The sequence below is a fragment of the Eptatretus burgeri genome, chromosome 18, assembly GCF_056783735.1.
Source record: "Eptatretus burgeri isolate ZD-2024b chromosome 18, Ebu_testis_v1, whole genome shotgun sequence".
Classification (NCBI taxonomy): domain Eukaryota; kingdom Metazoa; phylum Chordata; class Myxini; order Myxiniformes; family Myxinidae; genus Eptatretus; species Eptatretus burgeri.
The window spans coordinates 47,144,890-47,159,435 of record NC_140978.1 but is presented as its reverse complement, the minus strand read 5'-3'; the positions used below and the strand labels follow the sequence as shown (position 1 = coordinate 47,159,435).

Genomic DNA, 14,546 nt, shown 5'->3' with positions numbered 1-14,546 from the left:
TTAGTGCAACAAGGTACGATTTGACAATACAGTACAACAAGGTAAGGAAAATTGGATGAAAATACAAGCAGCAACACAGGGACAAAAATATAACAGAAAGCTATTACTACACCTGTTGAATCCAACTACACCTACAGCAAATCTGAACCCAGAACCCCTTGGTGAGGCCCAGAAGAAACCCTTGGTGAGACTCGGAATACTTGCGAAGCTTGGTGCTTCAGATCTTGTAATCATAATTATTAAGCTTCACAAGTAAAGGACGGTCTTGTATTTGCAAGAGCACACAAGCAACTTGTGTGTCATCGCTAAAAGTAATAACTTTGTGGAGTCGCGTGTGTCATTCATGTCACAGAAAAACATGATGTTTCACTGGTGGATGGTTCACTCACTCATGTGTACTACTCACACCGCTCTAATTTTGCAGCATCCTCTAGATTCCACTTCCGTGCTCTGAGTTTGGATTTACTGTGATTTCACTGACAGATTGTGTCCTCGCACTGCTTTTTATGAGAGTTTCTACAATACCGTTCCCATCATGCAATATTGAAAGGTAAACAACACGTGAAGCGGCGAAAAGTAATAAGGTTCTCCGACAAATTAATCGATTGTAGCCACGTTATTCAACCTCCTTCATGTCTTTGAAGTGAACATTTTAGGAATACTGTATGAGTTGTCAGTGGCAGCGGTTTTGAAATCCAATATGGTGGTATAATCAGGCCACTTGAGCTTGGCTCCCTTCCTTAAATGTTAGGCAATTTGTTAATGTAACATCTTGCCAATTTTCAAACTTTGTGCATAATTTCTTCACATTGTGACGCATATCTGCCCCACTTTGGCGAATATTTAATACAGCCGATTGTAACATGTCACTCATATTATCCACTTTTCGCAGAAGGCCATCTTCGAGTTGATGCCAATGTATCAATCCGAAGGCCAGGGCAACGACTTGGTGTGCGCACAGAAGTCAAAAATCTGAACAGCTTGCGCTGGCTTTCCCGTGCCATTGGTATGTGTCCCATTTTGTTTCGTGAATGGTCTTTTACATTCAGTATATGTCCTAACTCGGTCCAAAATGCACAAGTATTTGGATGATCTTGCTTGTTCTCAGGCCCTTATTGTGGAATATAGTTGTGATGAATTGCTTGATTTCCAAGACAGTTATATGAACTGACACTTCCAACTGTGCATATGGTTCCATGTGGAATAATGGTAAAAGCTGTTTTTTTTGAGACCCTACTTTTTACATCCGGCCATCTGGCGACACGCCCCGCTGCTGCTCTGGGTGAAACACCCCAACTTCTTCTTCATAATGAAGCCCGATGCGCTGATGATGCCCAAAGCAACGGGCGAGTCATCTGGTGACATGCGTGGCACCCATCCCATTTATCAAAATACCTGCGCCATATGCTTCATTTCTACTCCAGTTCCATGGCAGTAGTTTGTTTGGTTCATTTCTTTACTTGTTCTCGTTTAGAAAAAATGTATATTGGCTTCTGCTTTATTATTTGCGTATGTATGATCTTATGCATTCTGTTACGCCATTCCCCCAAGCATGAACATGAGTGCACCAGTTACCCGAAGGGGTATCACGGCAGAAAAGCTTTACGGACAATAAATATGTCCTGTCTATTGTTAAACAGGTGAAACAAACGTACGGCACGAAACAGAAGGTTATTTAATATGTAATTTATTCATCCTTACTGTCTATCTTTCAAACATTAATATCATTTACTAGCATCCCATAACAATGATTTTAAAATGTACACTTGATGCTTTGAAAACTCCCCAAAGTTGTACACGCATGACAGGTTTCAATGTAGTTTTGAATGAACTCATGACTTTCAAGTTGGCAACATATCTCTTGTTCCCAGTTCTTAATAAAACCCCAGCAGGCAATGAATTTATGTCAGCGTCGGTTGTGGTCACATTTGAATCGAAGCAACCTTGCCCTGTTGAGTGCGCACAGGTTGAAATCTGACTGGCCAGTCACGTTGCAAGTCCCCAGAGGGTGATTTTCGTATCACCCAAGCAAGCAGATGAATCCGAGTCCACTACTTGCCTTTAAAGACCACACTGCAGACCAACAGTGCTAAAGAGTGAGAAGGAGAACATAAAGGCCTTTGCCATTTTCGGAAAAGGGAGAAATTGCCTGCTTGGATGTCGTCTCCGAAACACCAGCGAGGCAGTAGGTTTGTCAAGAACCCATCTAGTCAGCAGATAACATTGACCAGCATCTGAAGAGGTGCAGCTGGTGCTCGAGTCAGGCCTTTGGAGTTTTTGAACCAGTCATGGTTAGCATGTAACACTCTCGATACTCTTTGCTGTTTGAGCCCGGTTTAAAAAAAATGAACTCTGCCGCAGGACATGCTGCAGCTGTCCCTTCTCTCGCAAGTCACATCGTGTCCTCTGAAAATTGCCAATCCTTTTATTGTGTTTTTGTCAAGGTTGCTCAGAGCCCTGGTGTCGAGGTGTCTGCATGCTGTTGTGTCTTCAGACTCTCGCTCTCTCCATAATAATTATTTCTCCCAGTCTGTTTCTCTTTCATGTGAGAGTATAGTTGTCACATTACTCAGGCACATTATCCGAAACACAGCTTTGTACAGAGTGATTTGTTCAGCCACTTGGACATTGCACAGCTCAGCGCCACAGCCTGCAGCTGCACGAGCGCCTTTTACCACAGTAACCACGATACAAACTTATTTAATTTCAGTTGCCTTTTTCCACAGTATATGCCTTAACAACATTTCCAATTATGTGGTATGTATTATTAATCCGTAAAAATGCATGTGTGGAAGAAAATTCACTCACAGGTTCTTTCTAACAATTTATTTTACCAGAGTTGAAACACTTAGACATACGTATGGAGGAGGCACTCCAACAATGGTGGAATCCTCTCTGAGTTACAGTACAACCCAGAGAGTAATTTATGCAAAAGAAAGCAGAAGTGTGTGGTCACCTTGCATGCAGATAATGAAAGTTAGAAATACTTTTAACGTGGAGAAACTAAAAAGGCATGCACTGTGGTGGTCTGTGATAACTGTGGTCAAGGCTTTTGGTGAAAACGGATGTTCCCAAAGCAAATAAAGTAATAAGCATAAACATGCTTTGCAGCATCAAACCTCGAACCAATTAACTTTATTAATCTGGCAAGTGCTGCCTTTGGACATGGGTGTTTATAGAAAACTAAGGTCATTTTCCAAGAACTCCATAACTACAGGGGCACTTTCCCAAGAACTCACTACAACCTCTTAACCACAAAGGCCGTTTGTTGACAACTTAAATTGTTTCAGCTGAGAGGTTCAAAAATTGCTTTAAGAGTGCATAAAAAGGTTGTGATGAAGTCCTTTACTTATTCTTACATTCCACATAGCTTCTAATATAAAACAACTACTTCAATAAGCATAAACTTATACTGATTTTAGTTTAATTAAATCAGAATGCAAGATATTCAAATGTCAATGATTTGCTGTTAGATTTTACAAGTTCTACATTTTGCATTGTGAAATTGAAGCCCCTTGGAGTAGATTCACAAGCAGACAGGAGGAAATAAGATCTTATCTTGCAGGCCATGCATTTTGCATGATCACCCAGGCTTAGTTAATTTTTTAATTGATGTACTGTGTTGAGCTTTATTTAAACTGCTTCCAGTCTTAAATGCTTTCACCGAAAGGTCCAGGTAAATGTTTTTTTTTAATAGAAAAAGCACTTCTACATTTCCCCCCTTTTGTCCTTTCTCAGACAATTTGTGGCTTATTAAATGCCAAAGCTTTCAAATTAAGTTGAATTTGGGATGAATTTTATCCGTTTCCAGAGCTTTCACCATCCTCAAGGGCAGATTTGAATTAGTCCATCCACCAGATAAATTTTGGGGCAAAGGGCAGTTACATGACTGTCCCCGTCTTCGGTTGTCCCTGAAAAAGAGATCTTACCCATCCTAAGCATAACCAGCCATCTTCAACGTACCCCAGAGTGTAATTTGATGATAACTTGCTCTTACGAGCGACCATCAATCTTCCCGAGGAAGGTGTCTGCTTATGGTCACAGGAGGCATGCCCAATGACCCAAATATGGGAACTGAAGTATCATTTTTCGACAGATCTTCAATATCAATTTTGCATAGATCATCATCACACAAATCTTCCATTTCAATTTGGCAAAACCCCTTGAAGGTGTCCTCCATTGTCTCCAAGGCCATTTCAATTTCTGCAGGCTCTGTAACCACCAACTGGGTCACACTTTTCGTCATGCAGAGAGAGTTTTGCATTTGGGTCCGTCCGTCTGTCTGTCTGCACAGAACGTATGTATGATTTTTCTCTGAAACCTCTTATTGGATTAACACAAAATTTTCTCCAAAGGAGCAACGACTCATGTGGAATGTTGTAATGATAATTATAGGTCGCGTGGTGTGGCAGCCATGTTGGAAAAAAGAAAAACTTTGGATCTCTGTTTCTCCGAAACTGTACCATGGAAAAATATTGAAACTTGGCATATGATATGGCAAGTACTCCTCATGGGGAATGTGATTTATTTATTTTTGTGATGTCATCGGTGCCTTCATTATGATGTCATAATTGCATCCGTAGAATGCTACATCTGATCAGGAGGAAAATTTTTGTGGGTCATCTAGGGATAAATTGGTTGACAGAAAAAACATTGATGATGTCATCGGTCATGTGATTCAGCAGCCATATATATATTTAATTTTTAAAAATATTATTTGTTTATTTATTTATTTAAACTTCCAAAATCCTCTTCGAAATGGCTGAACAGATCGAGGAGAAATTTTACAGGTATACATGACTGCCTATCCGTGAGGAACAAAATGTTCCCAACCTATGATGACATAGGTCACATGGTTTGGCAGCCATATTGGATTTACCCAAAAACAATTGAAAATCTCCAGAATGGCTGGACGGATCGAGGGGAAGCTTCACACAAATGTTCCCCAAGCTTTGGTGATATCACTGTTCACAAATAATTAATAGGTCACATGGTCTGACAGCCATATGGGATTTAACGAAAATCTTTTTAAAAATTCTCTCTTAAACTGCTTCATCGATCGATGTGAAACTTCACAATCATGATCGTGAAACTTCACATGAAGTAGTAGTGATGGGGGAATATATGTTTTAAATTTCAACCTGATTGGACGTGTGGTCTGGCAGCCAGAATTATTTTAATAGTTTGAATCTGGGTTCGTTCTGATTTTTATTTACTTATTTCTTTTTCTGAAGAAGGCTCACTTGGCTGTGCCTGGATGGGTTTAAGGGTAGAGGAGTAGCAACTGAAACCTGAATCCTATCCAGATTCCTCCTGATGAATTCATCTTTGCTTTTTGCTTGTTTGGGTTCCTTCTGATGACTCCAATGCAGGACTGTACCCATTTGGTGTTCCATTTGATTTGAATTTTTTTTTTAATCCCATTCAGATTCAATTGAACAATAATAATAATAATAATAATAAACGTCATGGGTCAGGGTGAGGTGCCCAATCAAAGTGCGATGTCTTGTTGCCCTATCATCACTGCCAGCAGTTATAAAGTGGCAGTTCTAGTTAGGTTTATTATTAATTATGTAAAACACTAGTACACAAACACTACACAAAATATACAACATAAAACTACACAAGCACCACACAAATCAAGTTCTGGCAAGGGTCTGCAATCTCTGCTTGCTCTTTTTCTTGTTTTGCAATATTTTCTATTCTCCATCCATACTGCCATATCCAAGTACGTACTTTTTAAAAGAAAAACTTTCCTTGGACGTGTTTGTTTCGTATTTTTATCTCTTCGTTCTTTTTCAATGTTTAGACTCTGAAATTCATCGACAGATTGACTTATTGGAAGGAGGAGGAGAGATTGTGAATGAAACACGATCATTTGATGTGAAACTTGGGTGAGGATTTCTTAATATTCCTTCCATTTCTATTTCAAGTTATCATCCATTCCACAGTCCGGCATGTGCTCTGATTGATATACAGGGTGTCCATAAAGTCTCTTTACAATTAAAAAAATATATTACAAAACAAATGAATAGATAAGCCTGTGGAAATTATTACAAAAAAATACCCCCGAGCGGGAGTGCCGGTCATCTCTGCCAGAGGTCGAAAGTAACTCCGTGCCAGACTGGAATAGGGGCAGTTCATAAAGTACGTACGCTCTACTTCCGGGTTTCATAACCACCCACCCCCCTCTGTATGCAGGCTAGTGACCACCCACCCACCCCCTCATACGTCGCTAATCGCTTGCAAAGCCAGCAGTTCCTTATGAACCGATGTTTGTAAGCCATGACGATGCAGTCCCTAGCGGTGTAATTTACCTTTTTCTTTTAATATCACAGCACGTCATTTATGAAAATAAAAGTACAAATTGACATTCAAAACAATGTTAATGTCATAAATTAAAGTAAGTGTGCATATAAACTTGTGTTTTAGTTTGTTTGTGTTCCATTGTTTTAGTTAAAATCTGACAAAAGCTTCAAATGTAATATTTGTCTCGGAGAGTTCCGGTTCTTAATTTTTTAATACTTTTTTTTTGTATGTACGTACTTTATGAACAGCCCATACGGGGAATCAGAGCGAAGTTTGAAGGGCTATAAAATCGGAACGAGAGCAAATTTCAAAAAAATGACTTGTGTTGTTCTCGATAATAGTCCATAGTATCTGAATCACTAATAACATTTGATCTCTCTTGATAAATGAGGGAGGAGATACGATTTGAAATCGACGATTTTCGCAACTTTGACAGCCTCGTGACGTTGACCTCGACCTTGGACGACCTTGAAAGTTATATCGTTGTGCATGTCTCATCGACCTCTATCCATTCCACTATTGGTTATTTGTCTCCACTCGGTTTGATTGTGGACGGACTTCGAGACTGGGGTTATTAGGTCATCTCTACTGAGATGATAGAGATGACCTAATGAGGAGTAGATATTGAAGTTTTTTTGCCTCATTTAATACACTTCTATATGGGCACCATTAGTTGCACGAAGCACATCAAGAAGGTGTAAATTATAAAGAGACTTTATGGACACCCTGTACATATAAGGCAATGCTGGGTACCTCTGCTTGGATAGATATACTAGCAGAGGTACCCGGCATTGCTGGGAAATGCTGGGACACTCCTCCCACCCATTCCCCTCCCTCATGCCCCCCACCCCTTCTCCCATCTCCTACCCTCTCTGACCCCACTCACCTTACCCTCTCTCCTCCCACCTCCACCCTTCCCCTCCCTCCTCCCACAAACGAATTTTCGCAGGTTGTATGTTAAAGTGTTGGTGTACATCAGACATAAAAACTTGACCCCACCCACCTCTGGGTGGGTCGAGTTTGTACACGACTTGCTGATAAATGTGTAGTGTTTGTTTTGTGAGAAGACAATAGATGTTTCTGTGGTGTGCGTTTAAAGGTTCTAGAATCTCGATGGTCGAAAGGGGATGATGGACATTGAAGCTGATCCACTGGGAAAAATCACAGAACCTTAGGAAACTGTCTGTAAATTAAAAAAAATTATCTGAATACAAGTGCAGCCCTGTTGTGCTCATTACAGGTGAGCGACCCAAAACAATGGGAAAGCACGGTTCGTGACTGCTTAAAGTGTTTGCTTACCCCTGAGTAATATGTACGTGTACATTCAGAATATTGTTGCGGATTCGCGCCCGCCGGCGTGCGAACGGCCACGTAACTCGAATCGCGGCACGTCGCCCACCGGGCGGACAATCCAGTCGTGACCCTCTCGGACTAACGCCGGGAACCAGTCACGGGTGGACCTTTCGGTCTCACCACGATCGTGCCAATCGGCCCCCGCGTGGGATAGGGTTGCTCGCCAAATTCGACCTACCTAAGTACCCACACGGAGGGTAGACCGGGCGATCGCACCTCGCCGCAGGTCGACTTCGGACACGGGCCACTTTAAGCGACCCGTTCCGTACTATCGGGATAACCGAGCGGTGTTATTCGTCGGCCTCGACGGTTCGATTAATAATCGGGCGTTTTAGCCCACGACCAACCCTTTACGTGAAGCAAGATGGAGATTCAATGAAAGAAAAGACGAAGCGAAGCGGGAAAACAGTTCAACATGAAGCACATTTATTTCGCGATGAACGGAAAGCACACATATACAATTCCACCAAAAGCACATGTAAAAGAAGAAGACAATGCAATATTACACAAAAAGCAAATGCAACAATGCAGATCTAACCGACTACCGGGCACACGGCAACACTTATACAATTTTACTTCACAGACTGCGCCGACAACACATATTCCCAAAGCAAAAGAAAAGAGAACCACCCTCCAGGATGAGGCGGGCCTGGGGCCGAGACCGGGTCGGGCCTACCCGTCTGATGATGAGACGTGAAGTGGCGGTGGTGCCTCAACTCCGCGGGCCTCGCGGACAGTGTCTGGTAGGGGGGGGGGGAAAGGGGCCCCCTTTGTCGCACTATCTCAGCGCGGGGGGAAACAGGAGGGGGTTGCTGATGCTCGGGGGAAGGAGGATATCACCCTGTCTCGGGTCCCGCGGCGAGCGTCTCCTCCTCGACCTCGGTCGCGTTACTGGCCTCTCCCTCTGCAGCTCCCGGCACCGACGCGAGCACCCCCTCGTCCGCCTTCGCCGCCGTCACCTCTCCACAGCTCCGTCTACTCGCCCTCTCCGTCTCCTCTCTTGGCTCGTCCCAACTCTTCACTCTTGACTTCTCCCACTTCTTTCCAGCTCCACCGACGACTCTCTTGAACTCTGCACAACAACTTTACTGACGAACGCAGCCGTTTATATAAGCCCCGTGGCTTCGCTCTTTCACCCTTGACCCTTTGCCTCCGACCCTTCACCTCTCTAACTGGCTCCCCATTGGCCCGAGGAAAAGTGGGCGTGAAAGCTTTTTGATCCATGAATTTGCATATAGCGACCGCCCTCCAACGCCCTGGAGGCGGGGCCAAATCGCCCCTCGCTCACCGATTGGACGGAACAAAAGTGGGCGTGAGTCGTTTTTGATCCGTTTTCTGCGGAAAGTCCGTGATCTTTTTGAATACGCTGCTCGGTGCGCGCCCTGCACGAGTCCAGTATCGGTGCCCACGAGTGGCGCGAGATGGTGTGGATGCGATGGTGGCGAGTTGTGACGGTAAAGGTCGTGGCGGTTGTGGTGAAGCGGCGTTGTGGTTGGTGGTTCTTGTTGTGAAGCGGCGTTGTGGTTGGTGGTTGTTGTTGTGAAGCGGCGTTGTGGTTGGTGGTTGTTGTGTGATGGCTGTTGAGACGTGGTTGGTGGTGGTAATAATGGCGGCTGGTCCAAAATAAAGATAGTAAAAGAAAAACGGCTATCCTGAAGAGACGCAGCCCGACTGAAGACATTTATTCCCTCGAAACAACGGGTTGGGGCCTAACTACACATATACTACAGAGATATCTCACCTAAGGGACCTGAATGGTGGTTTGTGAATTTCGTCAACCACAACACTACCCCCTCCCCTTTTTACAGACTCGTCCCGAGTCATCAAATTTTCGTGTGCCATCATGTGTAGTTTTCCCCTAGTACATTTTACCTACGGATCCCTGAGTGCGACATTCATGGTATTCGTGTCCCCAAAATAAATAACCTGAGGGCTGAGTAACTACCTAAACAAACTCACTCACACGGACGACTGAAATAAAATTGCCGGCACTAAGACAAACATGCCGGGGGCGCACTCATATTTACAGTACATCTTAACCTTAACTTACACATTTTACACTAAACCATGGCTCAGGATCAATGAACTCTGCAAAAAGAAAGCAGTTAGCAGGGAGCCAGGCTGCCCGCATGCAGTCTCTGGCTCAAACAATGCAGGTGACAGGGAACGTGGCCGGCTGCTCACACGCAGTCCAAGGCCTTCCCTTTTGAACTGAACGCAGTGAACCACAACGGTGCATGGGCTGCACAAATGCAGTCTCCGTGCCAGCTCAAGTGGCACACGCAATGAACACAACGAATGGATGGATGAACACAAACACGGTGCACGGGCCGCCAGTGCAGGCCCGTGTTGTAGCTGCCAACAGGGCAGTTCTTGCAGCTTGCAAACTGTTGCCTTGATCCTGGCGCACATGGAAATGAACAGGGGGGGCAAAGCAAAAATTGAATGGGGCTGGTGAACAGGGGCAGTGGGCATGGCATGGCAAAGGTAGCAGGCAAACACAGCCTGCAGAAGAAGACCGTTGCAGGCAAACACAGCCGGCAGACGAACTGGCCGGCACAGGCCTTGCAGAAAAACAGCCAGCCGGCGGATGAAGTGGGCCGGCACAGGCCTTGCAGCACAGCAGCTGCAGACGATCCAGCCGGCACAGGCCTCGCAGCAAAACAACAGCTGCCGATGAAGTTGGCCAGCCTTTGCCGTTCCGTGGAGGTTGGTGGAGGGAGTGCGGTGGTGCTGGCCACTTGGAAGGTGGGCTCGGACCTACCTACCTGTCTCCCTCCCACCTATCGCCTTTGCCTGTCACTGTACATACCCACTCCCTTAATTTGTCAAACCCCAATTTAGCCCCAACTTTTTTTTTTAATTATTATTATTTTTTTTTTCTTTTACTTCCCCACTACAAGTCGTCCCCTAACCCCCTTTATCGTCTTTGTTCGGCTAACCTATTCTGTCATCTAGCCTACTCCCAACCCCTACGTTCCCTTCCCGTAGGGGAATAAGGGAGAGCTAGCGTCCTGTGCCGAGGCCCAACGAAGCCTCAGAATGGCCTCCCCAGAGTTCGGCGATCTATAACACGAAGTGGGTCCAGCGGCCCACAACTAGAGCGAAGGGATGGATGGTGCGGAGGGGTACACTTCCTAATCTACCCTAACCATTTAACTGTTAAACTACCCCGGGGCTTTCAACAAGCGCCTCTCGCTTAAACTATTGGTTCTAACAACCCAGATTCCTGTCGCCTGTGTTGGTGTCCTTACAATTTCGGGCCTCGCCCCCCAAATTTTCTTCCCGTGCCCTCACACGGTCTCATGGCTGGGACACGTGGCTCCCTTTGGCAGGCACGACCCTCTGCCGATTCTCCCGCTATGGCACCCCCGGGCACTACACTGTCTCCGAGCCTACCAGCTCCCTAACACCGGGGAGTGCCCCCCATGGCACCTCCCCTGAAACGCACACGTGGCAGGCTGGCTTCCCAGGCCCCTTTCCGAGGGTCACCCGTGCCCACAACACTGCCCACGCGGCTAATGGCGCCCCGGGCCCCCGCACCAAGCAGGCGCACCCGTGCCCACTACGCTATCCCGGCCCCCCATGGGCCCTTGGCCTACCACGGCCGACTAGCCTGGTGCCCGGGGTACCCACTCAGCGATACTCACTTTTCGCAGCCACGCTCCCAGCCCGTCAACAGGGCTCCTGCACCCCTCCAAATGGGTTTCGAGCCTACTTTCCCACCAACAACAAAACAACCTCCATTTTTCAATTTGACTAACCCAGCTAACTCACTTTACTCTGACCCCGGGGTCCCTTGGGCGGGAGTCACTCCTCCCCCCCAATCACTCATCGCACCATGCATTCCCCATTCGCTCCACTCACACAGACCCGCTGGCCTCACTCACTCAACAAGCACACGCTTCCACTTCACTCACCAACTCTTCAACACCCTCACCGCTGAACTCTGCCATCCTTCTATCAGCATCCCCTAACTAACTCGTGCTCCCACGTCGTCCCTTAAACTATAGCACGTTCCTTTTAACACTACGTAGCTAAACTACGTCCCCACTACACATCCAAAGTCTGTCTCTGTCTCCAAATTAAATCATTTTATTTCCCAACCTAAAGCTCACTAAATCCCTCTACCTAATCCATTCCACGGACTCCATGAGAACTTACCCCTGCCCCATGAAGTCGGTCTAACTAAGCTAACCCTTCCCCCTAACTAGTTTCCATCCTGTGCCCAGGTAAGGGGGTCTTCCACCCCTTGCCCGGGAATCCTGTGCACCCGAAAGTGAGGCTTGCTTTTTTTCTTTTTTTTTTACATGCGCAGCACCAGCGCGGCAACTCACAGCTCGCGCACTTTACACCTGCCCGTGACGTCATGCAGCTGCACGTGTACCTCGTCCCTCCTTGGACGGTACCATCCGGCAGGGATACCCCTCCTGCCGGATTCCAACCCCACGTGCAGCCATGACGTCACCGTGCGCATAAAAAAAAAACAAGCCCCACGTCTCGAGGGGTTCCCCACGCGAACACATGTGCTTTGCCCGTTGGAGCTTAACACACACGATCGCGTGGAGAACCCGTCTGGTCCAAATCCGTAATCCTGCCTAAACTTTGTCCGTCCGCGGGATCGGCAAATCCACCGCTGGCGTTTCCGAACCGGGACTTCACTCTCGCAAGCGAGCACGTGGGGGCCTCGTGCGTTGCACAGCACGGACCTCGTGCTCACTGCTGGGTGAACCCGGCACGGTCCCCGAAACAACTACAGCCGCTACCCGGCTTTCTTTCCTCACATGTCGCCGTCGTCGCCATTCCACACACGCACACCTGCGTGTTACGACGCTCACACTCCATTCCATTACATTCACACCGGGAGACGCGGCTGCGTGCTCCCGCATGCCAACCGACATCTCCCTCACATACCGCTCTCTCACACACACGGTCTCCCTTGCATAAACCATACCACTCACACGTGCGGGGGGCACTCACCCGCGGTTCCTCATCCACACACCGTGCCTCACTCATACACCGTGCCTCACTCACACACGCGGGGGCACTCAACCGCGGTGTTTCATCCACACACCGTCCCTCACTCACACACGCGGGGGCACTCAACCGCGGTGCCTCATCCACACTGGCCGTTTCATCCACACACACGGCCATTTCCACACACGGTGCCTCATCCACACACGGCGTGCTGGGAAGCACGTACTCTGGCACCATCGCCACCACACCACTCACACACGGGGTCGCTTCCACACACGGGGACGCACTCACACCTTGCACCACACACACAGGGACAACCACACTGGGGATTCGTGTCCCCACAAGGGTCTCCGGGGCCTCTATACCCCCCAAGCTCTCCGAGCACCTGTCCACAGCACTCGTCCCCTCAACCTTGCAAAGCACGACCGAACTCACCTGGTCGTGACTCGCCTCAAGGGGGTATACTCCCTCCCCTCGTTCCTGGAGGAGGCCATCCCGCTGCTCGCACCGGCTCCCTACACGCTCCGCGAGCTCACCCCCATTGTCCTCCACTACCTCCGTGTGTGTGTGTGCGTCACTTACCCCGTCTTCATCGTGCAGTCTTCCCTCTATCGTTCCCATCTCCCGTGTCTCTGCCAACTCAGTCACCTCTTCACCCTTTACCTCCCTTGTCTCAACTATTATTATTTCCTTTGTCGTCACCTCGTGTCTCGTCTCGCACGTTTTGGTCTCCCCATTTAATTTTTCCCTTTCGGTCATCGTCACGACCCTCGCCCAACACATCTCCCGAATTATTTTTTCACCCGCCTCCACCGCGGGCCCGACAGCCGTTGCACCCCCTTCCAGCTCGTTCGCTCCCACACGTGGAGTCGCCATTTTTATCTCCCTGGTCACGGCCTTCATGCCCGCCTGCAGGCATCGGCCCATGTTCTGCGTCTCACCCCGCAGCTTTTTCGTTTCTTCCTTCATTTGCTGTGTATTCGCATCGATCTTTTCGTTCATGCTTTTTATTTCGTTTATAAATTCAGTTTTCATTTGTGCCAGCATGGTGAATAGCTGGGCCATGTCGGGTGCGCTTGGGTGAGCCGTTTCGGCAGGGGTTGGGGAAGGGTTTTGGTGGAGAGGGGGAGGGGAGGTGTCATACACCGCGGCCGCTGCCGCACCCATTTCGGGCTCTGGGTTCAGTTGGGCGAGTTCGTTTTCCTGTACAACCAACATTTCCTGCACGGGGATTTCATCCTGAGCCATGGATTCTACACATTCTACATCCATTTCTAATACCCCCGGCTCCCGCTCGCCTTGAGACGCCATCTTGCTTCTCTTAAAGGGTTAATTTAGCTCGCTCGTAATTTGGAGGGAATCGGGGGTCGCTCCTCTCACCCCTGGACCGATTCCCGTGAATTTAATTGGAGACAGGAGAGCCCGTTTTCCCGATCTCCGATACCAGTGCCGCGAGGAGGGCGATGAGTTTATATCGCACGACCTGACACCAGTGTTGCGGATTCGCGCCCGCCGGCGTGCGAACGGCCACGTAACTCGAATTGCGGCACGTCGCCCATCAGACGGACAATCCAGTCGTGACCCTCTCGGACTAACGCCGGGAACCAGTCACGGGTGGACCTTTCGATCTCACCACGATCGTGCCAATCGGCCCCCGTGTGGGATAGGGTTGCTCGCCAAATTCGACCTACCCAAGTACCCACACGGAGGGTAGACCGGGCGATCGCACCTCGCCGCAGGTCGACTTCGGACACGGGCCACTTTAAGCGACCCGTTCCGTACAATCGGGATAACCGAGCGGTGTTATTCGTCGGCCTCGACGGTTCGATTAATTATCGGGCGTTTTAGCCCACGACCAACCCTTTACGTGAAGCAAGATGGAGATTCAATGAAAGAAAAGACGAAGC

The 14,546-nt window shown here is 47.8% G+C and overlaps 1 protein-coding gene across 7 annotated transcripts in view; it reads left to right on the top strand.

The window, feature by feature from the left end:
- Positions 1–14,546, top strand: part of GATB (glutamyl-tRNA amidotransferase subunit B) — a 234,815-nt gene that overhangs the window by 108,912 nt on the left and 111,357 nt on the right. For 6 of the 7 annotated variants that reach the window (XR_015053363.1, XM_085864528.1, XM_085864532.1 and 3 more), the window contains 2 exons: positions 893–1,006; positions 5,810–5,894. Coding sequence is in view for 6 of the 7 variants with exons in the window: in XM_085864528.1 (XP_085720654.1) it covers positions 893–1,006; positions 5,810–5,894 (199 nt within the window). In the remaining variant the exon portion in view is untranslated. The remainder of the gene's footprint in view (positions 1–892; positions 1,007–5,809; positions 5,895–14,546) is intronic. The other variant, XM_085864529.1, reaches the window with a different exon arrangement.